We start from the raw sequence: 26,966 nt of genomic DNA, 5'->3' as shown, positions 1-26,966 counted from the left end.
AATCCTTATTTGGATGGACAAAGGGGTGGGATATTAGGGTTAGGGTTCGGGCTAGGTGGTTTGAATACATATGGTTTCAAGTATAACTTAAATTATGATACAGACGAGAGTTTAGCAATGCAGTCACAAAGCAGAGAACCTCTGAGCAAAATTCATACAGGCAAAGTAAATAAAACTATCTGAAGAGATAGAGACTAGTTCAGTTGGGTCATCACGGAATGTCTATTCATAAATTAAGTCACATTTCCAGTGCTCTTGGAAGTGTACAGTCTGAAGGAGGTCATGAGACTATTTGTAATGCAGAGATTCCATCAATGAAATAAAGATTATTCACTAAATTCCAACTGGCTACTTACCAGCTTCACTTGGACCTGAAATTTAACACGGGCAGAACTGAACTCTTGATTTGCCTTGCAAATACGTTCCTCTAGCCCCTTTCTCACCTTGGTAATGGTAACTCCACTTATCCTCCTACATTCTCAGGCCAGAACCCTAGGAGTCATCCTTGACTATTCCCTTCCTCTCCATAGCTAATGCATTGATCCATCACAAGGCCTCTACCATCAATACCTCTGTAAGACCTGAACACAACCTTCTCTCTCTACTATTAACTTCCTGCTCCAAGGAATTTCCCTGTCTCATTAAATTATTAAAGTAGCTTTCTAACTAGTCTCCATGCTTCAGGCCTTGCTTTTTTTGCCCCTTCTTCCTCCCCACCCCCACAGTCTACAGTCTACTATTTTTTTAAATATGTAATTCCTTGTCCCTTATTTGTTCAAGCCCTCCAATTGCTTCCTATCTCACTAGAGTGAAAGCAAAAAGCTTACAAAGGCATATAGGGTCCTATATAAAGTGGCCCCTCTGTAACTTCTGAAAACCCATCTCATACTACCTCCTCCCTACCTGTCTCCAACCACACCACTGTGATTTATTTTCTTTGCAAACCCCAAGCCCATGTCTATCTTGTAGACTTTGCTTCCTATTCCCTCTGTCGAAATGTTTCCTCAAATAAACACATACCCCCATCCTTCAAGTCTCCACTTAAATGGTCCTTTACAAAGCTTTCCTATCAAATATTGTAAAGCTGCCCTTATCTTCCTGACACAAATACACACGTTTACTCCCTTGCCATTTTCTATTATCCCCACACCTTATTCCTTGTTTCATTACTATCCATAACACCTATTACTATTTGACATATTATGTATTTTCCTTATTTATCATGTTTATTATCTTTCATCCCCAAAGAATGAAACCTGCAAGAAGCAGTAATTTCTGTCTCTTTTGTCATCACAGAATCTCTGGTGACACAAATAGTTCCTGACATATAGTAAGCCACTCAATAAATATTTGTTGAATGAATGACTGCATGAATTTGTTTTCTAAATTCAAATTCTCTTTTAGTCCTTCAATTTTTTAATGTAAAATGAAATTGCATTTAAGTTTGCATGACATGAGATATTAATACCAAGTATTTGGATATTTAAAAAATATCCGATATTCATGGCATCCCCTCAACCATCTTACAACACCAGGTTGTTTCAGCTGATCTGCCAATTTACAACTAGTAACTGTTGCTTTCGTTTTTACCTGTGGAACACACTGAAATATTATTTACTTTTTTAAACCATTGTATAGCTTACTTAGAAATAACTATCTTTGAAATCTTAATCACAGAGAATCTAATTCCCACGTCATAATTGGACAGGCAAGATTGGAACTCTATAAACACAAGATAACTTGATGGATGAGGCAAAAGACATACTACTTCTTTATATCAGAAAATCCTATGTGAAACAATATCTTTTTTCACATCTGTTCATAAAATTAGTTACCAAGTCTATGCATGAATATTAGTGACAAGTAATGTCAGTGACAGCAATCTTCTGTAACATGGATCTGAGGAAGACACACTCTGCCTTATTTGGTTTAACAAGCTATACCTTGAAATCTTTTAAAATTACATAAGAGGAAAGGTATAAATTTTAGACCTTTGTATACCATGAAGTAGAAAAAGTATCTGATAGTAAAATAGAGCATAAACATCTCTGTTTTATGGAACATTGTACATATTTCCACTTCAAAGTCTTAATTTTGTGACAAGAACAGAAAATATATTTGAGATAAAGTAAAATCAGGATGTTTAAATTTATCTCATAATTTGGAGATTATGTAGTACTTCAGAAATGTGTATCTGGAAAATTGTTGTGTTTCACAAAAAATTAATTGATACAGATAGGAAGATAATTATATTTCTTATCAACTTTTAAAGTCTTTAGATGTTTCTTTAAATTATAGAGTAAAATATTCCATCACATCCATAGCTATTTCAATCATGTTTTTGTAAAACTATCTCTGTATCCATAGGCAAAGGAATTTTATCTCTGAATTACAATTTGGAATGTCATGGGTTATTTCATAAGACATAGTTTGTTAAATGAACACTGGCAGTGCCATTTGTGCTTCACTCTTGAACTCAAGTACAAGTGAGCTCTGTTTAAGTCACCATTTGCAGAAGCCAGAAATGAATGAGCAGTTAAAATGGTGCCATAAGTTAATTAGAGTGGAATTAGAAGGAAAGTGGGCAATTTAGGAACATAAGAATTGCTGTACCGAATCAGACCAATGGTTCTCCTGGTTTAATACCCAGCCCCAGCAGCTGTACTTGGTAGTTTCTAAGGCTTTAAAAGAAAAGAAAAAGAGTACATAATTCACCTAGACAAGTGTGCCATCTGCAATCTGGAGAAATTTTCCTCATGACCTCTCTCAAATAATACCCTAAAGCAGGAGGTTTCAATTCTGTTATGGTATTGGTTTAGCTTGAATAGCTCCGATTGTTAATAATTCTAATTAAATCATCCAATTCCTACATAAAGTCAACTATTCCATCAGGAAGCTATTTAAATTTATATCCTGAATTCATAGCTGAATATGTCTGCTTCTATGATAAAACATAAATTTCTGATGCTTGTTTTGATGGCAAAATCTACCTCCAGATAACCATGCTGGATGAGTACCTACTTCTTTTTCTTTCCAAACTCTTCTGGGTTCACAGACTTTGGGCAAAAATATCTTGTATCTGCTAACAATAGTCCCAAACGTTTATTCATTAATAATCTACAAAAACTACTTGAATTATGAAGGAATTTTAATGCTGGACTTTTAGGAAAGATCAAGTGGAGTTAATCATGTGTGGTTTTGCTTAATGTAGAATGAATCTAAAGAGAAGGGCATGAATTCCTTATTACTTAGTCTTTCGTTTATGAGAGAAGTACTTGCAATCACTTCATAGGTTTCTTGGTTATTCTAAATACCACCTCAAGATCAATATTTCTAAAACATTATGTTCACAATAAAGTCTTTAGCCAAAATTCTCTGAAGAATAGTAAAGGCCTTCAAATGAAAGTCTCAATCATTTTCCTGGACTAGCAGATCCTAATGTAATATCACTGATGACCTAAAGCTATAACTTTAATGGTACTTCCTTCAGTTCTAGAATTAAAGAAACTTCATTTTTTCATTGTTATTTGAACTAAGGAGCAAATTCATGTTTTATGCCTATGTTAATTCAGCTTCTTTTCCCTAAATCTCCCAACTTTCTTTTCTGGTTCAATTCCTTGTTTCCTCTTTTTATTCAGTCTAGACTCCCACTCTCTCTGGTAGTTTTCTTTGAAACATGTACTCATTGCTCATTCTCTGACAATTGGTGTGCTTTAGGCTTTTTAGGCTTAGTTTGGATTTCCTTATTTGTTAGTTCTGCTTTCATACAGTGCTTCTTGTAAATTCCCTGAGGGAACCTATATTTCCTATATTTACTTGTATTTCTAGAGTCTAGTATACCATCTAACTCTTAATTATAAGATAAAAATTTAAAAGAAATTTATAGAATTGCCAGTGACTATTTAGAGTCCCTTTTCAAACTATTTGCAATTTGAGTTACTGTTTATGTGATAAAAAATTATGGTTGTGTAATAGATTATAGATAATACATTGCTATGTTATGATTATATATGATTGTTTTATTGAGTATTGCAAAAGTGAAAAAGAACTTTAAACTAATTTTTTTTTTCAAAAATTCAACTTGGACTGACTCAAAAAAGGGAATATCTGAAAATGAGCTTGGAAATGTAGATGGTGCCATTTTTTAAAAATTAATCTTAATCTGAACTCAGTGGGGAATTAGCAAAGGATTTTTTAAGCAGTTACTAGATTGACAAGAATGTGCACTGAACTTAAAAGTCAGACTAAAGAGAATTCCTAAAATAATGAGGTTATTAAAATAATGAGATGTATAGTGAGCTCCCAACTCAGGTAGTAATGATAAGAACAAATGGAAAGAAACAGATGCAGGAAACATCTGGTATTAATGATTATTGTGAAGAAGATTTGGCCCAGGTTGAGAGAAGATGAAACAACAGTAATATTGCTCTTTTGAGCATGTATAAGTTTGAAGAAAACACTAACATTGCTGAAATAGAAAATATTTTTCCCTCTGTGTTAAATAGAAATGTGTCTAGTATATTCTCCTTTGATTTATAATCCCTACATCTTTTACTAGCATAATGCTTCAAAGTACCAAAGCACTCAACTCATCATCAAAACAAACACTTTTTCTGACTTCTTAAAAAGCCCTTGTTAATAACTTTAGAGAACAATACTCTGTTTAAATAACAATGATTTCAGTAGAACTATAATGTCCCTATTTAATTATTTAGAAATCCAAATGGAACACAGAGCAATGGCACAAGATGGCCGGTCTTCAAAAGTACTGAACAAAGATATTTAGCCTTAAATACAGAATCACCAAGAATATCTGCTAAACTACGTTATCAACATTGCAGATTCTGGACATTATTTTTTCCCAAAGTCTTGGAAATGACAGGTATGTTTGTTTTTTTGTTTTTTTTAGTATGAGTAAATAATTGATTATGGATTATGGAAAAGGACAAAGGTAAACAATCAAAGGCATGGTGATGGTGTTAATACATGTACACGCGACTTATTTGAAATGAGTACACTATTTTTAACAACTTTTTTCTAGTGACTTTAGACATGATTTGAGGGTCTGCTATATGAGCAGCACTTTAGTAGTTAAAGAAAGAAAACTAACATATAAATTTTCCCCTGCAGGAGTACAAAATCTACTAGGGGAGCTAAAATAGGTCCCTCCTTGCTCTCCAGCCAATGTTTGTAGAATTAAGTAATGGATAAGCGGACAAATAAATACATAAAAGAAACACAATTTATAAAACTAAAGGGTAAGTACTCAAAACAAGATGTCAATAAATTTAGAATTTAAATATCCCTTGATTTCTAAGGAAGGGAAAAAACCTTCCAAATTTACATATTTAAAAACAATTCCAATATTTCTAAATATTTTGAGCTTTGAAATATTTATCTAAGAACATGTATTTATGTGATATACTTATTAATTTTGTTGAATAATCCCTCAGGAAGTGATTATTTACATATATGTATGGAAATACTAGAAAAAGTATTTCAGATTATGAGATTATTTAAAACTTTCATTACTAAGAAAATATTTTAATCTACTAGAGTGATCAAACATGTGTAATCTTGCTTTTATCTTCTCTGACAAAAATAATATAAATCCAAATCACTGTCTGGTTTTAAATGCCCAGCTGTTTATAACCTATCTGGCTCCTCAAGTCTAGTTTCTAATTTTATTTTTCAAATAAAAATAATTGACTTTCAGCCATCAGACTGCAGACTAGTTCCTTTAGACTTTACCATTCTGTTCACTATAACACTCTAATTCTTAGTCTATGTAGCAGATACCACAACATAGTAGAAGGTTTTAATTTAGAGGTTGGGGGTTAATTTCAGGAAAATATCGGCATTTCGGAGCTATATTTGATTGTTTAATATGCCTTTTGATTTTCAGACATTACTCACCAAAATTATAATTATGTACTCCATCTGTTTTGGAGATGTTTCTGATATACCAGTGCTCAATGTATCACCAGATGTTCTGTGACTTAATATATATCCAGAGATGGGCTTCTGTGTCCCTTGGCAGAGCAACAGAGCTGCCCTTGTTGTCCTCCTGGTGACAAAAACAATGGGGGAACACACTTAATCTGCCAAGAGCCCTGAAGAGACACCATTTAAAATATCACAGACCACACATCTTTCATCCTTATTTAAAATATTTTTTGATGAGAGAATCACAATCTGAGGGAAAACAAATGGGTGGGATGGATTTTAAATGACTAATTTATTACAAGACAAACTGAGTGGTTCTAGTTACTGCACATGTGGTCTATTGCAATTTATTTGTTGCTAAAATAAAATGTGAATATGAGTAATTTGTGAAGAAATTTGTCAAAATGCTCTCTCAATACTGAAAAAAACAAAAATCAGATTGAATAAACAAAGTCCTGGTTTTTTGGACATCTGCTGGCCCTTGCTCTGCAAACCTCAACAACTTCCTACTTTCAGCAACACTTTGCTCTTTTGAAATACAATACAGTGCTCTTGGTTATTTCCAATGTGTCTTGAAGACAAAAGTTTATATTTTAGCACTATTTGTCTACACATTTCCCTAAAAAGAGATGTCATATTAAATATATGTTAATAAATTTTAAAGTAAATGCATAATATGATCATTATAACAACATATCTACAAATAATGAGAAATTATGTTACATTTAATCAAACAAAATCTTTGAAGCTGTATGTTATTAGATTTTATGAATAAATAATGTAGGTGGATTAAAAAAGAATGAGAACACAAGTTCTTGCCACACCTTTTTTTTTCAAGTCCATAACTTGAAACATTTCCACCTTTAATGTTTTGAAAATTGTTTGTGAACACACCAGTCCCGCCCCCAGGATGGCAGTCCAACTCCTTCCCACTCATTATGTGGGTCTCCACGCACTGATACAACATATTATGACAAAATGACCACTTGCACACTCCTTAGAAGGCTGCTCCAGGTACACCCTGTCCCGAATGCCTCCCATCCAACACCCTAAACCAGTAACCTTTCCTTGCCACATTGCCATAAGAGCATTCCCAACTTTGTGCTTTCAACCACACAACCAACTGCCAATCCCTGGAGTTCACCTGGTCACTCTCCCAACCCTCCCTGTAGTTCTGTGGACCTTCCAACCCACCCTCTCCAATCTACCCAACTGTCAAACCTGCACCACCCAACCCATTAGTATCTCTTCCCTCCTGTCATATCCCTTCAATGCCCAACTACACACTTTAACCTTATCATAGATCATGTCCATATGGGTGTTGGCTCACTACCTCCTTTTCCCTTTCATTTCTTGTAAACCTATCTTCCAGACAATAGCTCTTTGAGTCTGCTCAGTTTGTTTAATTCATATCAGTGAGGTCATGTAATGTTTACCCTTCAATGGCTGGCTTCCTTCACCCAACATAAGGTCCTCATGATTCAACTGTCATATTTATTCTGTACAGTGACAATACTATTTAAGGAATACCAGTCCCATTTACATTTGAAAAACTAAATATTGAGAAGTTCAGAATTTTTTCTATGTCACTAATATAATAAATGGTCAAGTTGAAATATCAAATCAAGTCATTACAAAGCCTATGCCATACCAAAGCTCTTTTCTCTATTCCACAGTGCAGTACTTTGTTAATACAGATCAAATACATATACTTAAATGGTAAATCTAGAGACATTTATGTAGTATTCCAGTTTTAGAGAACAAAAAGCTGAAGAAAATATAAGAAGTTGTCTTTAATTAATAATAATATATATTATATATATTAATATAATAACAATTTTAATTTTCCAGCTCTAGCTAACTCTACATGGTCTTCCTTTTTTAAATATGTATTAGGAGCACATGACTAATGAATGTTGAATACTCTAAGCAAGGACTGGACCAAGTTGGTGAAGATCTGCACTATGTCAGTACTGGTGCCACTTGGAAGAAGTTTCTGAAACATGGCCAGGGATTTACCCTACAAGACAGCCTTGATGCTGGCATAAAAATGTGGGTTGTCTCTCAACCCCACCTTGGGAGAATAAATGTGGTTCAGATTTATTTTATTTAGTTTTCAGTGTGTTTTTTGTCAAGTTCTAAATTATATCACATTTTCCCGAGTTGTGCTGTTTTCTTATCTGGCCACTTGTCTTTTTGTGAACAACTCTTTGATTATTATCGAACATTTCATCAGATGCCCATCACTTTTAATCTTGAGTTCACAATTCTCAAATCTTCATTTCTCTACTCTCTCCTTATAGGTTTCCCATGAACTGAAAAACAAATAATTACCAATCACTTCCACTTTGCATTCTCAAAATAAAGCAAGACTGCAGGGGAAAGAGATTTTAACTACCCTGACACTACCAATATTCAAACAGAATGTGAAGGATCAGTGATAGGTATGCTGTGGAAGAGAATCTACATTGGATGACTAATAGATTCATTTCAATCTAGATTTCAGATCTGAGTGACAAGAAAGGTCTTTAAAATGTAATGCCAGTCATCAGCTTGAAATTCTTCAGTTGCTTCCCTTCTCTCTAAGTAAAAGCTCAAATACTTGGCAAATGCTTAACCAAGTCCTAAATATCTTCCTACCACTATGCCAACCCACTCCCCTTAACCTAAGTTGTTTTTTATTTTGTTTTGTTTTGTTTTTGTTTTTTTACTACTCTCTCCCTTGTTCAATCTGCTTTATGCGCTCTGGACCCCTTGCTGTTCCTAGGATTCACAAAGCACTTTGCTACCTTAGGATCTTTGCAGCTCTTGTTCCTTCCTGCGTACTAGACTTTCTCAGTCACCACTCACCTATTCCTGCTGAACTTCCTATTTCAATCATATCTGCCTCCCACGGCAATGTCCTTCTCTTTGTTCTCTGAATCATCAAACAGAAAATTGACCCTCTTTTTAATATTCCCAAACCTATAGAATTAAGACAGGTCTGCTCTATTTTACATTCACAAAAATAGTTGTTAATAATCGTTTCATTTGAAACAATTTTAATGTGGTCAGATCCACTCATATCAAGTTAGTTAAAATTTTTAATTTCACTGATTTAATACATGACATAGGGAGAGGAAAAATAATAATAAATTAACAGACATGTGACCTGTTAAATTTATACATATGTATATTCATAATCTTTAACCTCCTATTAGGATCATGCCCTGTAAATATGCCTTAAAAATTTATAGTAAAATTTGTTAGTCTAAAAACTTTTCCCAAGGAATATTCAGCTCAACAATATGAGCTGTGTTTAATTTATTATATAGTTCTATAATAGATATTCATATTTTCTGTGCAAGGTATGTGGCATATATTTGCCATTCTTCCATCAGCCAATGTTTTTTAGAAAACGAATGCTGTATTATTCATTATTTGTCATATCATACAATGACACTTTTTTAATCTGCCAGAATTTAGCTTTATCCATACATGATTGTTTACAGGATTTTTAAGCATTTTTCTTTTCCTATAGAGTACAAAATTTACTTTTATACATAGCAAGTGATTAATATATTTCTAATTACACATGGCTATGAGTAATTCTAGTACAATCCTCTTCCCTCAAATTATCACTTAAGACTTTTGGTTAAAACTGATATAATTTGGAGATGGAAGGTTGCTTTGAAACTGGTGCTTTAAAAAATATATATTAACTAAAACAAAGCAAATAAATTATGGTAACCAAAATTACTTAGAAATAATTAAAGATAGTTTCCTAATACCAATTACCCACAAAAATATTTATACAATGTGGTGAAGAAATTAATATCTGAACAACTAGACATTTGTGGTGACTTTATTTAGAGGGGATACTTTTTTCTGAAGTAGTCAAGAGTTAACTAATTTCTGAAAAACATGTCTTAGGATGTTTTATCATATGTTTTACAAGATACCTAGTAGAGAAATGGTTTCTCATTTTTTTTTTTTTTTTAATTTTTGCATCAGTTAATTGGGTTAACATTTATAGAACCGATATTCTGCTGTTGTGTCCCAGGAACTTCACAAGAAGCTAGAGGTGCACGAGAGAATATGACAGGGCCTGCTCAGTCACAGTGAAGTGACGGAGTCAGAGGCCAGGGCCTTAAAATCTTTAGGTGGAGAGGTACCTGCATGGAGTCTTAACATGACGGTAAACTGGAGAGAAACCAGATAATCAGGGACCAAAGATGAATTGGCTTGTGTGTCATGCTAAGGAATTTAATTCTACCTTAAGCAAAGTCATTGAATCATTTTAAATGGGAGACTGACATACTTTAATTATTGATACATAAATTTATTAGCTTTCGCTCCATAAAAGACTTTTTCTACCTATCGTCCAGAGATACTAAGTGTATTCTATGGCATCAAAATAATAATTTTCATTTCTGAGATAGTGTCATTCATCCTAAGGGCAGTTGTTTGCTGGTTTATTTGTATCAGGAATATGCTACCTTTTCATATTTATTGTATTAATTTTTTAAACATTATTTTAAAGAGTACCTTTGCTTTTTTCAGTGTGAATGTATTTAACACTAAATTTGACTCTGAATGCAAATTTGGCAATATTCCATAATTTCATGTCATTGTTTTTGCTGGTTTCTTTTTATCCAGAATATGTTAGCATCTCTTATATTTATTTTTTTTACTCTTTAAAAATTATTCTTAAAATTGTTTTGCTTGTTTTATCATGAAAGTATTTAATACCAAAATTTGCCTCACAATGCAAATTTGCAAATATCCAATATGTTTGATATTTACATGTACTGTATGTTCTAAACTATCTGAAATTGCAGGTTTGTTTTTCCCTTGTATGCAAAGATTCCCCTGCTTAGGAGATATCTTTTAGTTTGATTTTAATATCTCTGACTATCTACACACATGTTAAAAAAATACACACATTCTCTTGTATTATTGAGGACATTTTAGTTCATATGTTTATTTGATTATTTGAAATTTTGACATAAATTTTCATTTTATAAAATTAGTTGCCAGTTTTGCATTTTACAAATCCAAATTTAATGACTTTCTGAATGAATGCAGTTAACATAACAACATTTTTGAATCATGTTGTTTTTCTTTGGGGAAAAGGTGAATTACCTGTCTCTAAGTTTAAAATTTTTTTTAATTAACTAAATTCTTACTAGTTACATTAACAAAGTCCTTCCTTAATAAACTTATTTATCCCTTACTTATTTTTATTCGAGAAATAATAGATGAGGTAAATATTCCAACAATAGTATATTTACTTTAATATCTCTTTTTAATTTGAGTACGTTTTTACTCCTATGTTTCAATGCAATGCTCTTCAGGACACAATTTATTTGAATTGTAAGTTTTCTCAATATTGAAGTTTTTCTCTTATTTATGTCATTATTTACTTATTTAATTTGGGGACTTGATTTTTAAACATGCCTGCTATTCACGTTGTCATTATTTTTCTTCTATTTATACTGCATATTTGCCCTTGTTTTTTACTTGTACTATTTTTGTTTTACTTTAGCTTACATGAATTATTTAAATGCCATAAAATTGAATTAAGTGCCATGAATTAAATATTCTTCTTTTCATTTGTACCATTAACATGAAGCACAAGCTATTTATGAATTGCCCTTTGCATGCATATTATTACATAGTATGAGAATTATGTATATGAATAGAATTGACTTTATATAGTACTCTTCACAGAAGAACTGGGGAAGGTCAACCATTTGATTCATATTTTCTCCACATAAAAAATTAATTAAATCATAATCTATTATGTTAAACTTTCCGTATAACTCATCATACACAAAACAAAGTCTAGGAACTGGAAAAATAAATATAACAAATAAGTAAAGGAAAGAATTTTTTAACTCCTTCAACAAATTAGCATTCTTCTATCACAAATAAAAAGAGACTGTTAAAGTTTACCCTGTTTGATGAAAATATCAGTCTAATATTTAATGGAATTTGTCAATATTGGATATTTTAATTTAGAGCCAGCCCTATACTTTCTTTCCCCCCCATTTCCCTATTTTCTCACAAGCATTTAGAATTTTATTCTTTTTTTTCTCCTAAATTTCAGGTGATATTTACACTTAGCAAATGAGGTACTGATGATTAATGCTGCTCTCATCAGTACAACTGTGAACTTGCAGACACCACTGAGCATGTGGAAAGACATTTTAAGGCAGGTAAATTCTTTCTTGGTGCCTCCAAATAAATATAAAATATATGTTGCTGCCCTGAGCAATTAGTCCATTCAGTTAAATTACTGCATTTTAGTTAATATTTACAAACTTGGAAACTGTCAGTTTGTATAAGCAGTATGAATCTATTCTAACATATAATTATGATTAATCAAATATAAACACACAAACTACTGTAAAGTTCTTTCTTCCCTAAAAATTTTAAAATAAATTGAAATTTCTTTATCAAGCTTAATCCTCTTTTTGTTTGTGATGTGCCAGCCCATTTAAGTCACGTGGTTTCAACACTAATATTGCTGATGTTCATAATAATGGAAAATATTGACTTGGAACTCAGATTTATCTTACTGATAAACAAGTTGGTATGGAAGTAGAAGAAGAGAGAGAGGAGGAGGAGAAGGAAAAGGAAGGGAAGAAGGAAGAGCTGGAGAAGAGCAGGGAGAAGTGGGGGAGGAGAAAAATTTTTAATTTTAGTTCTGATTTATTTCATGGGACTCAAACATTTTTTTCTTTTTCTTGCAGAGTACTAATCTTCTGGATTCTATTAGAAAATAATGAAATGTTTCATATTCTTTTGTTTCAATCAATGCCAGTAATCCTAAAGGGAAAAAAAAACTGCTCAGGTTTATGGAGTATATGCACTGAAAAGTAAAGCATTTCAATGGACTAAATTATATAAACTTTTAATTATGAAAAAAACATAAATAAATGTATATTTAATAAAATCAATGGATTTGGCATTATTCTGTAGACAAGAAAAAGAAATTGAAACTAAGACCTTTTCTCTAAATATTAAAAGTTCTGGTTAAAAGCTAAATTACCAATCAGTTATTTGTTATATCAAAAATTTTGCTCTTTCTGAACTTTAGAGTTCCTACTTTGTGTAAGGAACATTTAAAACAACATTTAAATATCAGAAAAAGTAGCTTAAAAGTAGATCACTTGGTAAAATATTTAACATCATTCTTTCATACCTACAATCTTGATTTTTTAGAAAGTTCTATTATTCACAAAACAAGTTATATTCACTGACCTTCTTAAGCCATTTCTATATAGAAGTGGGTTGTTTGTAAATAAATTGTCAATATTTGTCTATCACTGTGAACATTTAAAATCTAAATACATCCTAAATTGCAGCAGATATTATAATGCAAGTATGAGTGCTTTAAATATTTCTGAATTACACGTAAACTTAAAATGAAACACTGAATTGTCTTCTCCAAATTAGTATCATGCAAAATTCATTTCAGAGATTCCTAACTGAAAAGTATCAATTAAAAGAAAAAAGGTGATAGTCCTTCTTTTCAGGAGAGATATAACTTTAATTTAATGACAATGTCTCAGCATCCTAAAACTTTCAAAATAAAAGAATCCAAATGCTGATAGACTTATGTAATTTCAGCCAATTTATAGTCTTACTATATCTGTCTATATTAGGAACATAAATATAAGCTTTAAAAATTATGTAATTTAGGAGTTTTTATGGTTTACAGATTTTATACTTTAATACAACACGCCTACAAAAAATGGGATTTCAAAGTTTTTATAATACGTAGACCTTTCTTTGGTTCATTGTTTCACATTATTTTTCATGTAAACTCTCTTCTCCCCTGACACACTCATATATTTTGCAAACTCCTTGAAAGCAGAGACTGTCTTAGTAATCTTTCCATTCTGCAAAGCAATTAATAAACTGCTTTCACATAAGAGGTGTTCTGTAATGAGAACTAGTCATTGTTAGGAATTAAAATATATTGAAGTGGGTATAAAATCTATATAGAATGCTAAGTGCGACCTATTACTATGCATTAATACATATTCATACATGAGTGTTTTAATCAGAAATTATATTCTTCTTTGTAATTATAAATGCAAATGGATACATTAAATAAAACTTCTGTTATGTGAAGGAAGTCAAGAGTATATATATCCTTGGAAATTAAAGCTAACATAACATAATTTGACATACTATAATAAATAAACTCATTTTTTATTTTATATATTTTATGCATTTTTATATTTTATATACATTGTACATTTCATAAATGCATAAAATTATTATTGAAAGATTTTCAGTTAGAAAGAGAAGCTGAGAATGAGTAATGAAAAATAAAAACTGCTATAGTATCCTTGGAGAAAATGACATCTGTAATCAAAATTACTTTTCAATTAATATAAACAGCAATTAAAATTTAGATTAATACAAGTTATTCCATGTTTTACAGGAAATATTGATGAAGCAGAGAGAGAATGGAAAGCAGGATTCCATCGCTGGAACAATTACATGATGGACTGGAAAAATCAATTTAACGATTACACTAGCAAGAAAGAAAGCTGTGTTGGCCTCTAATTAACAGATTTACCCTTTATAGAATGTTCATTTTCCTGTAAGATCAAGGCAAAAATATCAGTAGCTCTCTTACACACCTGGTAAGAAACCTATTATAGAGCTGAAACAAAATGCCAGGAGGATAATATCGATTCCTCACATCTTTCACTTAGTATTTTTCCTAGCATTTTAATACCCAAATGGCCAGAATATTTTTAATTAAATTTCATAATAAAAAGTTAGGTAATTAATTATATGCATATTAAAATGATTTGCTGCTTCAAACTTTCTTTCAGGAATAATTTTGCTATTTTTTTTCTAAAAAGCATCTGTGCTCTATTTTCATTCACATTTGTATTTGCATTAACACTGAAACAAAAGTATCTTTAAAATGAATTAGATCAGGAAACACTGAATACTATGTTTAAAATATTATTTTCTCTAACTTATTAATTTAATGTCAATACAAGGCATTAAAACAAGCACAGAAAACAATGTCATCCTTTTTTTATATATAAATGCAGAGAGAATCTTCAAATAAGAGGCTCAGTTACTTGGAAATACTTTATGGTAGAAACAAAATGTTGTTACCAATAGACAATATGTAAAATAATACAATTATCTCTTATATAGATTTAAAAAACCTGTATGAGTCCCCAATTATATTCCCTGTTCTTCCAGTTCTTGCTCTTTTCCATATTCTTCACCTCCTAGCCTTCCTCAAATATACATATGGGACTTACCCTTTCTGTAACTCAAATATAGAAAGGTGGATGATCACAACTCTGAAGTCAAAAGTCATAGACCAGCTGCAATGGAGAAACCCTTGGCTGGACCCAGAAATATTAGGATTTTAATAAGGAATTTGTTCAATTCCAGGAGAGAAATGGTTATACTTTTTGCAAAGATATTATATCACTGTTCCAATTTTTAAAATTACCGAACTGTGTTTATTAACTTGACTGGCAAGGGTACACCATACCAGTGAATAAATTCACTGAATAGCACTAAAGCAGAGATGTCAGAGGAGTTTAAATTCTACAAAAGGGGAGTGAATGGTGACTATGCTAACATGTTTGCATTAAGCGTTGCAAACATGTGCTTAGGATCGGTCAAAATGGGTCCATATGTCTGTATACTTTTGGTTAAAGCATGTCCCATTTTTCATTGCTCTAGTGTTAGACCCAGTATGACTTTGCTTATATCAACAGCAGCTGGGTAGAGGCTGCTGTGATAAAACACAATTCAATTTTGAAACCACTTACGTGCTGCTGTAATTGGACATTTTTGCTTTATAGTCCCTTCCTCATTCTGAGATGAAGAAACAATCATACAAAGGATAGGTAAATTATCAGGCTTTCTGTTCTACACTACCAACTTTGTTTCAGGTAAAATTCTTTCAAGATTCCATTATAATTTTCTGAATCACTTGATTGTCCTTTCAATGTAGAATTATCTGATGTATGAACCAAAAGATGTTGCCTTTGTAATAGCACTGAAGACCCTTTAAAAATACACTTGACAAAAAGAGTAATTAGGAAAACATTGCTAACCTTTTTAAAACATCTGTCACCAGCCTCATATAACAATCCCAGTCATATATAAAGATCCCATGGACTGCTTTTTTTGACCATGGATTACCAATTGGTAATTCTTAAATTTTACCTGAGGATCATTTGAGTTAACCTGAAGAATTGCCCAAATGCAAAAAGTGATAGCCAACACATTAACCCCTCCTTGATTGTTTGGTAAATAAACTGAAATGATTCTATTTGTTCAAATACAATAACCTTACAGCAAGTGAGGTTAAGTCTCAAAAAAAAAAAAAACTTGTATGATAGAACTGATACAGTTTCATTTACTGTGATTGCCATTAAAGGGCAAATAAATACAAGATTTACTTCAGAGTAAGAGGAAAAAGAAAAAGGTAGAGGAGGATGAGCAACAACCACATGTAACTGAATTTATCCAAATGGATTGTTTTAGGTACTTCAGGTTTTCAGGACAGAATGGGTGATAAACAAGAGATTACAGATATATGAAGTTGATAATTTGACATTGATACATGGATTTATTTTTTACTCAGTGATTGTCAACTTTCAACCTTGACTGCATAGTAGAATCCCTGGGGATAACTGTGCCCTGCTGTACACCAGATCAATTAAAACAGAACGTCTGGGAGTATAGACATTATTTACAAGTTCCCAAGGTATTCAAATTTCATCAATTTGAGCTGTACAGCTTTTCTTTTTTTCTACAATACCACTATTTGTCTTAACTCTAGAGAACAAATTACGTGTCCCAGATCAGTAGTTTTCAAACTTTGTTACACAGTAGAATCATCTGGGAAGCTATTAAAAATCTCAATGTCCACATTATACCCCATACCAATTACATCATAATGTGAGGTGTGGAATCAGGCATCACTACTCTTTTTTTTTTTTTTCATGGTCTATAGTTCCATTGTACAGCAGAGTTTGGGAAAGAACAACTCATCTTAGATGGTGAATTTAAAGAACTGGGGAAATATTCATATTGTTTTTGTAATCACAAACAGGTAACTATAAAATCTTCCATTTTATGTGAGAAAGAAATGTTCCTGCTACTGACATCTGAGAAATTTTCTCTGAACAAGATACAATAACAGAGATTACTGAAATGTTAGAATAAATTTGGGGTGCACACTTCTTTCCAAGACCAGTAAGTTACCGGATTTTGTCTAGGTTCTTGACTATACTGCAGAAATTAGTTTCAAGAGCACATCGGGTGAGTTAGGCCAGTAATTTATTAATGTAAGGAGAGAAGAGAAATGAGAGAAAATAACACATCATGGGTCCCAGGTGAAGAGGAAGAGGCTGAAAAATGATAAAGAGGGCTGTTTTATAGACTACAGTTCCCCATTATAGATTATGAATCTCCAGGTTTACTGGTGTAGTGATCCAAGCAGGGGGAGAAGGTGGCCAGAATCAGGGTCCAAAGGTGAGAGAGCGAGTTCAGGCCATCACACCCTTTTGAACTGTTAATTATCCTACCCCTTTGCTAGTGGCAGGGGAAGAGTTCCAGCTGTTTGCTCTTTTGATTGATTTCCCCACCCACCAATCCCCCATAAGGCCCCAGTGACAAAGTCCTTGGGTGATATCCAGAGCTTTTCCTGGCCTCTGGAGGAGGTCTTGTTCTGAATGGCAGAATCATGGGGAGGGTCTTCCAGCAGCCATCTTGGGGGTATCAATGTCCACGTGGACTTCTTACCAGTTTCCAGATCCATCTATTGATTCCCTATCTTACTAGCTTGCTTCTTGGGGGTATCAATGTCCACGTGGACTTCTTACCAGTTTCCAGATCCATCTATTGGTTCCCTATCTTACTAGCTTGCTTCAAATGCACAAGTAATTTTTTCTTTGAGGTTATCATTTATATATATATATATACACACACACACACACACATATACACATATATTTATATGCATATACATACATATATACATGCTTTAGGGAGTGATAGATTTGAAAGATAGAGAGTAAATATTTATAATATTTTAAGATGTCATATATTAGGGGTTATTACAGATGATAATTGGTTGTTTTGAGCTAACCCAGAGTTTTCTCACTTGACAGTAGTAATAATAATTTAGATTAAAAATAATGAATCTGAATTTTAATTCTTATTTTTCAAGGTACTTATATAAAATATATCAACTGTTGTGAACTTGCAAAAAATACAAGTAACCATTCTTGCCAGGTTCATAAAGAGATGTTAGGATTAATTACTTATTGACTATAAAAACTAGCTGAGTACTAAGAATTGCAATTCATCTTGGAGAATTAACAGATATTTTACTTGACACAATTTCTGTATTCCTTGTTTTCTTGAAATTATGTCTTCTATTTTCCTTTTTTTAAATTTTCTTCAACTATTTAGGGAAAGAAGGGGGAAAATCATGTCAAAGGAGTCTGCAGATAAACTATGAAACTGTACTTAAGAATTTTAAATATTCTGAAACCCTTGAAAATGTAAATGCAAAGAAATGATTTTATTATGTATTTCTGTTAGTTCATATAGCCAATCTCAGTTTTATCCAGAGAGAAAACCAAAAGAACATTACTGATCCAAAACCCACTACTTCATCAAGTGTGCAGAGCATGCAAATTTCCCTTTCCTCTTTTACTGATCTTCTCTTACCATATCAGGAAAATACACATATTTTTCTGCAGCCAATTTACTTCTGAAACTGTTTCCTTTGATGGCCTAATGGAGAGGGTGGCAGAATTTAAGTTGGTGAAATGTATGAAATAACTAATTCTTTGGTAATCTTTTTCTAATGTCCTTTAGACCCTACACAGTTGATAATCTGAATAACTATATTAATATTCAATGGGCATTTTCCCTTATCAGCATTTTTAGTATTTTCTAAGTATAGTTTCTTCCTTTCTGCATCAAGTTTTTCATAGCAGTATCATTGGTTATACTGTTTTTCTGATAGAATTGCTTTGAACAAATAGATTCTCTCATGTTGCATATAAGATTTGTTTGGTTTGGTTTGCTTTGCTTTTTTTCATTAGTATTAAAGGAATAACTGGAGTGCTATTGTGTGGTCTAGAATCCTCTGGTGATATAGAGGATTTCATTTGCATTTGTAATTCAAATTTTCATTATATTGTAGGGTCAAGGGGGACAGATAAAGATTTTTCATGAAGCTAATTTATCTTAAGCTTCAGAACTTTCAATTATAAAGACCCCTACCAAGGCCCTGTATATAAGTTTGGATTTGTGATTTTTATATTATTTTTCCTAAAGAGGACTCCCAGAAGAGTATGAGTTTCAGGATCCATAAATCCTGTTTTTCACCACATCAATGTCAATGTGCTTTAATCTATAGCCTTGGGCACAAAACAAGGTTTTTGTCCTGAAGGACTCTTCCTCTCAGTTGTCTTGAACAAGTCTTCCTGGTTTTCCTTAGTTGAAATGTGCTATCCATTTTACAATGTTGTAATATGCTAATTTTGAAGTTAGTATCTTTGTGCAAAATAATAAGTGAATGAAAATCTCAAATGCTAACATCTGCTATGGCATTTCAATTCTAAAACAAATGTGTGCACAATATTCTCTTTGGTAAGTGAATCAACATTTTCACATAACTGAGAAAGATAAAATTTTAATAATTTCTTTTGAAGTTTTTGCTCTAAAATCATGTAGGAAATATTAAGTGAGAATTCTCATAGAATATTATTCCTTCTTTCAAGACATTTGCAGTTTCAAATGGCAGTGTATCATACCCTCCTTCTCATTCACCTGGTACTATATCCAGTTAGAGAGGCAAACATTTGCTTTTCTTATAGTGGATTGAAGGTCACCAAGGAGACCCCCAAATCTCAAAACATCTGAGGTTCTTGATCATTGGTTGGCACTATATGGTAATTTCAATATTTCATATGCATTTTTCAGTGGTTGACAAACATTCTCAAACTGCCATTATCCCTTAGAAGAACAAAAATTTAAACTCTTAAATGCTAAGGTCCTAATGAAAATAATTTTATTTTCTCACCTTCATTATCACTCTACTATATAGGGTGTCAATTTTAGTAAAGTGAGTCTGGCTTGGATCTTATTTGAAGAAATCACTGGCGTAATCCTCTGGGACATTTCCAATTGAATGCACTCCTACTAAATAGATTTTATAAGCAGACTTGGATGAGGACTTCTTTACACCTAAGAACACTGGTACCTGATGTCCTCCATCTTCCAAACAAGTTGATGGCTGCATAGCCATATCCCAAATAATAAATAATTATCCTCTCTTTTTCTATTTCATTTATCTGCAAAAACTTTTTAATTGTATAAGTCCTCATTTAAAAATTGTACCCATTGTAAAATCTTAGAAAATGAAAACAAAATATAATTATACTGGTCAGAGAAAACATTTTTTAAAATTTTTTATATTTTTTTTATATTAAAATTTATATATGTATTTCAAAATATACCTCAGGATATATACTTTCTGGAATAATTTCTCATTTGATATCCATTTATTTATTATATGTGTTTATTCAAAGATTAAATATGCAGCTATTACTATTGCTTGCCATGTACAGTTTTAGACGCTGCATACAGCAGTGATCAAAACAGAAAAAATCCTTTGCACTCATGGAGCTCACATTCTTTTGGGTAGGATATATGATTAAACAATAAATGGAGAACTATATAATTACATAATATCAGGACTGTTAGAGGTTCTCCCTTACAAGGTTACAATGATTAACATGTCATAAGGCTGTGGCTCAATTCCCCCATGACATAAGTTGAAGAAAGGTAAGCTCCAGCCATCACCTACATGACCAGTTGAGCAAACTATAGCCTACATGCTTGGATGCAGCCCATTTCCTCCAAAAGATGAACAAAGGAGCCATATGGAGGTGGGAGTGGAGCAGATAAAGACCTTCACCCTTTCCAGTGCCAGGCACCATCAACTCATCCTACATTCCAAGAATATCCTACCCCCTAGCCCACTACCCACTAGTCATACAAAGGGAAAATTTTGCTTTTACAGTTCCTATTTGCTCCAGGCTGTACTCATTCTCTAACCCCCTCCCCACGGACTGTTTCCCCACCTACTGATATATTATATAAAGTCATATCCACCAGCTTCCAGGAGTAGGCTGAAGTCTAATCTTCAGACCCCTTCTGCTGACAGAATTCTTCAATAAATTTCCTGTCTTCAATCATCAGTCTCTGTGTCCCAGTGAGTGCCATTTTTCCAACAAGGGTGATAAGGAAAATACAGTGAGGAAGATATAGAAATTTATGCATGCATTACTGGTGAGATTACAAATGATATGTGAGAGGAACCTGAAGGTAGTGAGGAAATGAGCCATGCTAGTACTTAGGAGAAGATCAGTTCTGGCAGAGGAAACAACTGAGAAGTCCCTCTCTCCCATTCTTGTATTTAGGGTACAGAAAGGAGGAGGCCTATGTTACTGGAGGAAGTAAGGAAAACTGGTAAGATATTTGGTCAGAAAGTAAGAGGAGTAGTAGATTGGAAGCTATTGCAGATTTTTAAACAGATGAATAACCTGATAAGCTTGTACTTTAGAAGAGTCATTGTGGTTCTTTGGAAACTAAACTAAAGGTGGGCTAATTAAGATAGGTAAAAAAAAAACCTGGAGGAAACTATTTATTCCAATCAAGAGAGGATGATGGCTTGAGCTTAGTACAAGTTGTGGAGGAATTAGACATGTTTAGGTTCTGGATATATTTCTATTTATCAGTCAAAAGGATTTGCAAAAAGACAGGGAGGAGTTGACAACAAATTCATGATTTTCTGCCTAAATAACTGGTTGAATGGAGTTATTATTTTCTGAGACAGGTAAAGTTAAAGGTTAGCATGTCTAAAAGAAAAATAGAGGATGTTTTGGGGAGTCTTAACTTTGAGATGCCTATTCCATATCTAAGAAAGCTCTTTCTTAAATGAGTGTGGGATTGAGGGTGAAAAGACTGGATTTAAAGATATAAATTTGAGAGTCTCCATCATAAAGATAGTATATAAAGCCTTAGGACAGAAAGAAATTACCCTGAGATTGAGTGTAAATCTGGGCTGAGCAGAGTTAGGACTGCAACACTGAGACATAAACTGATGTTTAAATCTGTTAATCTTTCTGTGCTTATCACCAGACCATTCTAAAACAACTCCCTCTTCTTGAGTTTTTAACCTTGACTTACCTCCCATTCAGCTATAATTCAGCTTTTTTTTTTTCTTTCAGGAAAAGTACACCAAGCCTTCTCTTAGCTGAGAAAATCTTTTGAATGTCTTCACACATAAACGAGTGTTTGGTTAAATTTACAACATTTCCATTAAAATATATCCCACTAAACTCCGTAGTTTGCTACAAAAAAAAACTTTTAAGAGCAATTTGATTATCATTCCCCTGAATAAAATATATCTCTTCGGTTTGGATGCTTGCAGGATTTTAAATATAAAATATATGTGTGTATGGATATGGGTATGGACAGCTGTAGATATAGATACACATACGTACATACAAAAAAATTCCTTCTGCACACAAAATTCCACCAACATTTATATATTGTTGGTGGTTGAATAATGTCCTTCTGTTCCCAAAATATATTCACATCCTAATCTCTAGAACCTGTGAATGTTACCTTACATAGCAAAAAAAAATTTTGCAGATTTGATTAAATGAAAGGGCTTGAGATAAGGATATTATCCTGGATTATGGAAATGGGCCCTAGATCAAATCACCTTTATCTTTATAGAAGGGAGACAGAAAGAAAGAAGAAATGTGGTCATAGAGGCAAAGACTGGAGAAAGAGTGGCCTCAAGCCAAGAAATGCTGGCAGCAACCAGAAGATAAAGAGGCAAAGAGCATATTCTTTCCTAGAGCCTCCAGAGTGAACAAGGCCCTGTGAACATCTTGCTTTAGGCCCAGTGAAACTATCTCTAGAATGGTGACAGAATTCATTTGCATAGTTTTGAGTCACCAAGTTTGTAGTTGTTTCTTACTTCTAATATATATAATATTTAACCAAAATATATCTAAATATTATTTATCTACCTAATTTTGCATAGATATTTTCAGAATGCAGGCTCAAATATATCCTCATTTCAATCACACTGCAGGTCTGGAGAAGAAAATAACTCATACACCATCAGCCTGTGTTCTAAGAAAAATTCCTGCCTCAAACAAATTTCTGAAAATTCTTGGTTCCAGAACACAATTCAGTAAAAACTCAGCACAGGATCTACAGTAAATGCTATAGTAAAAAGGGGAAAAAACACAGAAAAATAACAGTTAGAAAGAAAACACTCATCAGAAAAAAAAAAGATTTCATGGATGAAATAAAAATTGTGACCAAATTTATATCCATTAAATAGAAATTTTAATAGTGAAGGAATTAGTACAAAGCATAGAGTCAAGAGTTCAGGGAACATTTGGTAGATTAAGAGAGAAACAACACATGTTTTAGCAGAGTACAAAGTCATGGATTGAGTCATGCCCCCCCCAAAAGATGTATTCAAATCTTAATCTGGGTTCCTTTGGGTATGAACCTATTTGTAAAGAGGACCTTTTGAAGATGCTATTATTAGGTAACATGTGGCTAATTTGAATCAGGGTGACTCTTAATCCATATGACAGAGGCCTTATACAGAGAGGAAATCTGCAGTCAATAGAAGTCAGACATTAGAAAAAGCCAAAACAGAGGGGGTGAGAGACAGAGAGAGAGAGAGTGCTATGTGATGGAGGATGGCCATGACCACCAGGAGAAAGCATGACCTTAACAGCATTTTGATTTTGGACTTCCAGCTTTAAGCTGTGAGCCAATAAATTTTTGTTCTTTGAGCCAATCCATAATAGGTATTGGTCATAGCATCTCTGGCAATCTAAGAACATAAGAAAGAAGGAGAAGGAAAAAATAAAATCTCAGATTTGAGATCCATATTATGAGAAACTAAAATAAAACAATCATGACTGAAAACAGCAAAAATATGACAATTGAAAAGTAATCAAAATAAAAAAGTAAGGAGCTCTATAGTAGAATACCATCAAGTTCACTCCAATCCAGATTATATTCTTCCATTCTGTGGACTCTGTGATGGTGATGCCCACTCCACCTCTAAATTAAGAGGGGGCTTAGATGCCACATGGCTGATGGATGCAGTACTCCTGCTTGCAGTTGTAGACTCTCCTGGTTCCCTGGTATGGTGTTTAATCATTCTCACTTCCCCCAGCTGACCTGGGTAAGTCCTATGAACTGGAGAGTAGGGGTTGCAACTTTGCTGAAGCTTAGGGCCTAGCTGGCACAGGAATAGTACAGAGATTCAAGTTTTCTGAGCATACATCAACCCCAGTGTCAACCACAGGTTCAGGAAAGGTGACAGAAGAAGCATGCATAGAGAGGTCACATCTGAGTCCAACTCCATCACACTCAGGAGCACAAATTCCAAAGTCAGGCTCATTGGCAAGGCACTGAAATCCAGAGCCATCTGCCATGACCATAGAACCTGTGTGTCTCCATGGCCCTCAGGAGCACCAGTACCTGGGGTTGTATCTACTTTGGCTCTCTCTGGGGTCCTGCTGAGACGTGGACTCCTCTGATGACCTCCCAACTCATTTTGAAGTTTCTTTACCATTTCCCCCTTTTGTTCAAGGTCTTTTTCTAGTTGCATCACTAGCTGGTGATGGTAGTAATCCTTGGTGCCAGGGAGGCTCATCCCTAGGAGTCATGTCCCATGGTGGGGGAAAGATAATGCATTTACATGCTGAGTTTGGCTTAGAGAGTGGCCAAATTTGAGCAACATGGAGGGTCTCAGGAGGTAACTCTTTGGTACCCTGCAGCTCTAGGCCTAGTTGAAGTTTCAAGCACACAGGCTCATAAGCATAGTCATCAGCATCAAGGGCCCATCATTGGACCATGCTTCTTCACTGGTCTTTGTCCTTGTGGAATATAATATGGATTGGAGTAGACTTGCTGATATTTTACTATAGAAATGTTGTGACTCTAGCAATGGAAGTAATTGTATCATTGATGTGGAGATGGTGGCTATGGGAGTTGTTGAGGGCAGGGAGAGGGAGGAAGAGGGGTGAAATGGGGCATTTGTAGGACTTGGAATTGTCCTGAATGATATTGCAGGGACATATGTAGGACATTGTATCCTGCCATAACTCACTGGATGGACACGGGAAGAGTGTGAACTACAATGTAAACTATTGTCCATTTAGTGTGGCAGTACTCCAGGGTATATTCACCAAATGCAATGAACATGCCTTACTGATGAAAGGGGATGCTGATGTGGGAGGAGCGGGGATGTGGTGGGGAGTAGAGTATATGGGAACCTCTTATGTTTTTTAATGAAATTTTTTGTGATCTATTTATCTTTTAAAACAGACAATAATAAATAAATAAAGATAAAAAGGTGTTAATATCATAATATCACTTGCACTAACTGAAAGAAATCTGACACAAAGTACTCCATATTTCATGATTCCATTTATATAAAATTTAAATATAAATCAAACTATAAAGATGAAACTAGATTAGTGGTCATGTAGGACTGGGGAAGGACTGATAAGGGGTATGGGGTTTTTCTTTTTAGAGTAGTGAAAACATTCTAAAATTTTTGTGATGATGAATGCACAACCTTGTGATTATACTAAAAGCCACAGATTAAACACTTATGGCATGTGAATATATCTCAATAAAACTGCTTAATACATAAATAATTGTGTAGGAACAGCCAGAAATAGCAGCTATTTCCAGCAGGGGAAACATAGAGAGGTGAAGAATTTTCTTACTAGTTTATTTTTGTTAATTACTGAAATAATGAAAATATTCTAATGATGATTGAGATAATGAATGTACAACTATGTGATCATACAAAATGCCATTGGTTGTATGCTTCAAATGAAATGTATGCTTTATTAATATGTGTCAATAAAATTGATTTGTTAAAAAAAATGAGTAAAATAGAGGTAAAATAAATAAGAAAGTTAAAAAACAGAGATCCAATGCAATCAGCTTGTTAAGTGTGAAAACTGAAATATTAATATAAAATGTTTAAAAATATAATTTAAGAAAAATTATATGAAATAAAACATTTGAACTATGATGAAAACCAATTATCAGGGGAAAAAATGTCATGTGCGGTGGTATATAATTTCTAGGAATGCTACTAGACTTTAAGAAAGTGTCTGTCTTCTTTATATTAATATTTCTATTATTTGTTTTCATAAAGTGGAATGTCATGTACCAGTTTGGTAAGGTACTCTAAGAAATTTTTTCTTTTTTTCTTTTTTTAATATATATTTTTTATTTTTTAAAAGATACTTAGATTATATAAAATGTTACATTAAAAAACAAAGGGATTCCCATATGTCCCACTCTCCATACCACTCACTTTTCCCCTTATTAATAACTTCTTTCATTAGTGTGGTACAGTCATTGCATTTGATGAACACATTTTAGAGCATTGTCACTAAGCATGGACTATAGTTTACACTCTCTCCCACTCAAATCTGTAGGATATAGCAGGATATATAATGGCCTGCATCTGTCATTGCAATGTCATTCAGGTCAATTCCAAGTCCTAAAATTGCCACATATTACACCTCTTTTTCCCTCTCCCTAATTTCAGCAACTTCAGTGGCCACTGTCTCCACATCAATGATATAATTTCTTCCATTGCTAGAATCACAATATGTCTATAGTAGAATACCAGTAAGTCCACTCTATTTCACACTTTATTCCCCAATCCTGAGGATTCTGGGATGGTGATGCCCACTCCATCTCTAATTAAGAGGGGACTTCAACCCCATATGGCTGATGGATGGGTCTGTAGCTCGCAGTTGTAGACCCTCTCAATTCTTTGGTGTGGTGGTTGTCCACACTCACCTCCTTGTTGGTTGTCCTCACTCACCTCCTTGTTGGTTGTCCTGGGTGAGATTTTTTTTTCAATTTGAAAA

At 33.4% G+C, this 26,966-nt stretch overlaps 1 protein-coding gene across 5 annotated transcripts in view; it reads left to right on the top strand.

The window, feature by feature from the left end:
* Positions 1-19,069, top strand: part of BCHE (butyrylcholinesterase) — a 66,497-nt gene extending 47,428 nt beyond the window's left edge. The window contains exons 3-5 of one of the 5 annotated variants that reach the window (XR_011648604.1): positions 4,716-4,882; positions 5,131-5,258; positions 14,387-14,779. Coding sequence is in view for 4 of the 5 variants with exons in the window: in XM_004478886.5 (XP_004478943.1) it covers positions 4,716-4,882; positions 14,387-14,511 (292 nt within the window). In the remaining variant the exon portion in view is untranslated. Of the gene's footprint in view, positions 1-4,715; positions 4,883-5,130; positions 5,259-7,842; positions 7,971-14,386 lie in introns of those variants that run through there. The other 4 variants (XM_004478886.5, XM_023584766.3, XM_071214592.1 and 1 more) reach the window with 4 other exon arrangements.
* The last annotated feature ends 7,897 nt before the right edge of the window (positions 19,070-26,966 follow it).

This window comes from Dasypus novemcinctus, chromosome 4 (assembly GCF_030445035.2).
Source record: "Dasypus novemcinctus isolate mDasNov1 chromosome 4, mDasNov1.1.hap2, whole genome shotgun sequence".
NCBI lineage: Eukaryota > Metazoa > Chordata > Mammalia > Cingulata > Dasypodidae > Dasypus > Dasypus novemcinctus.
The sequence above is the reverse complement of the archived record's forward strand: the minus strand, read 5'-3'. Positions and strand labels throughout refer to the sequence as shown.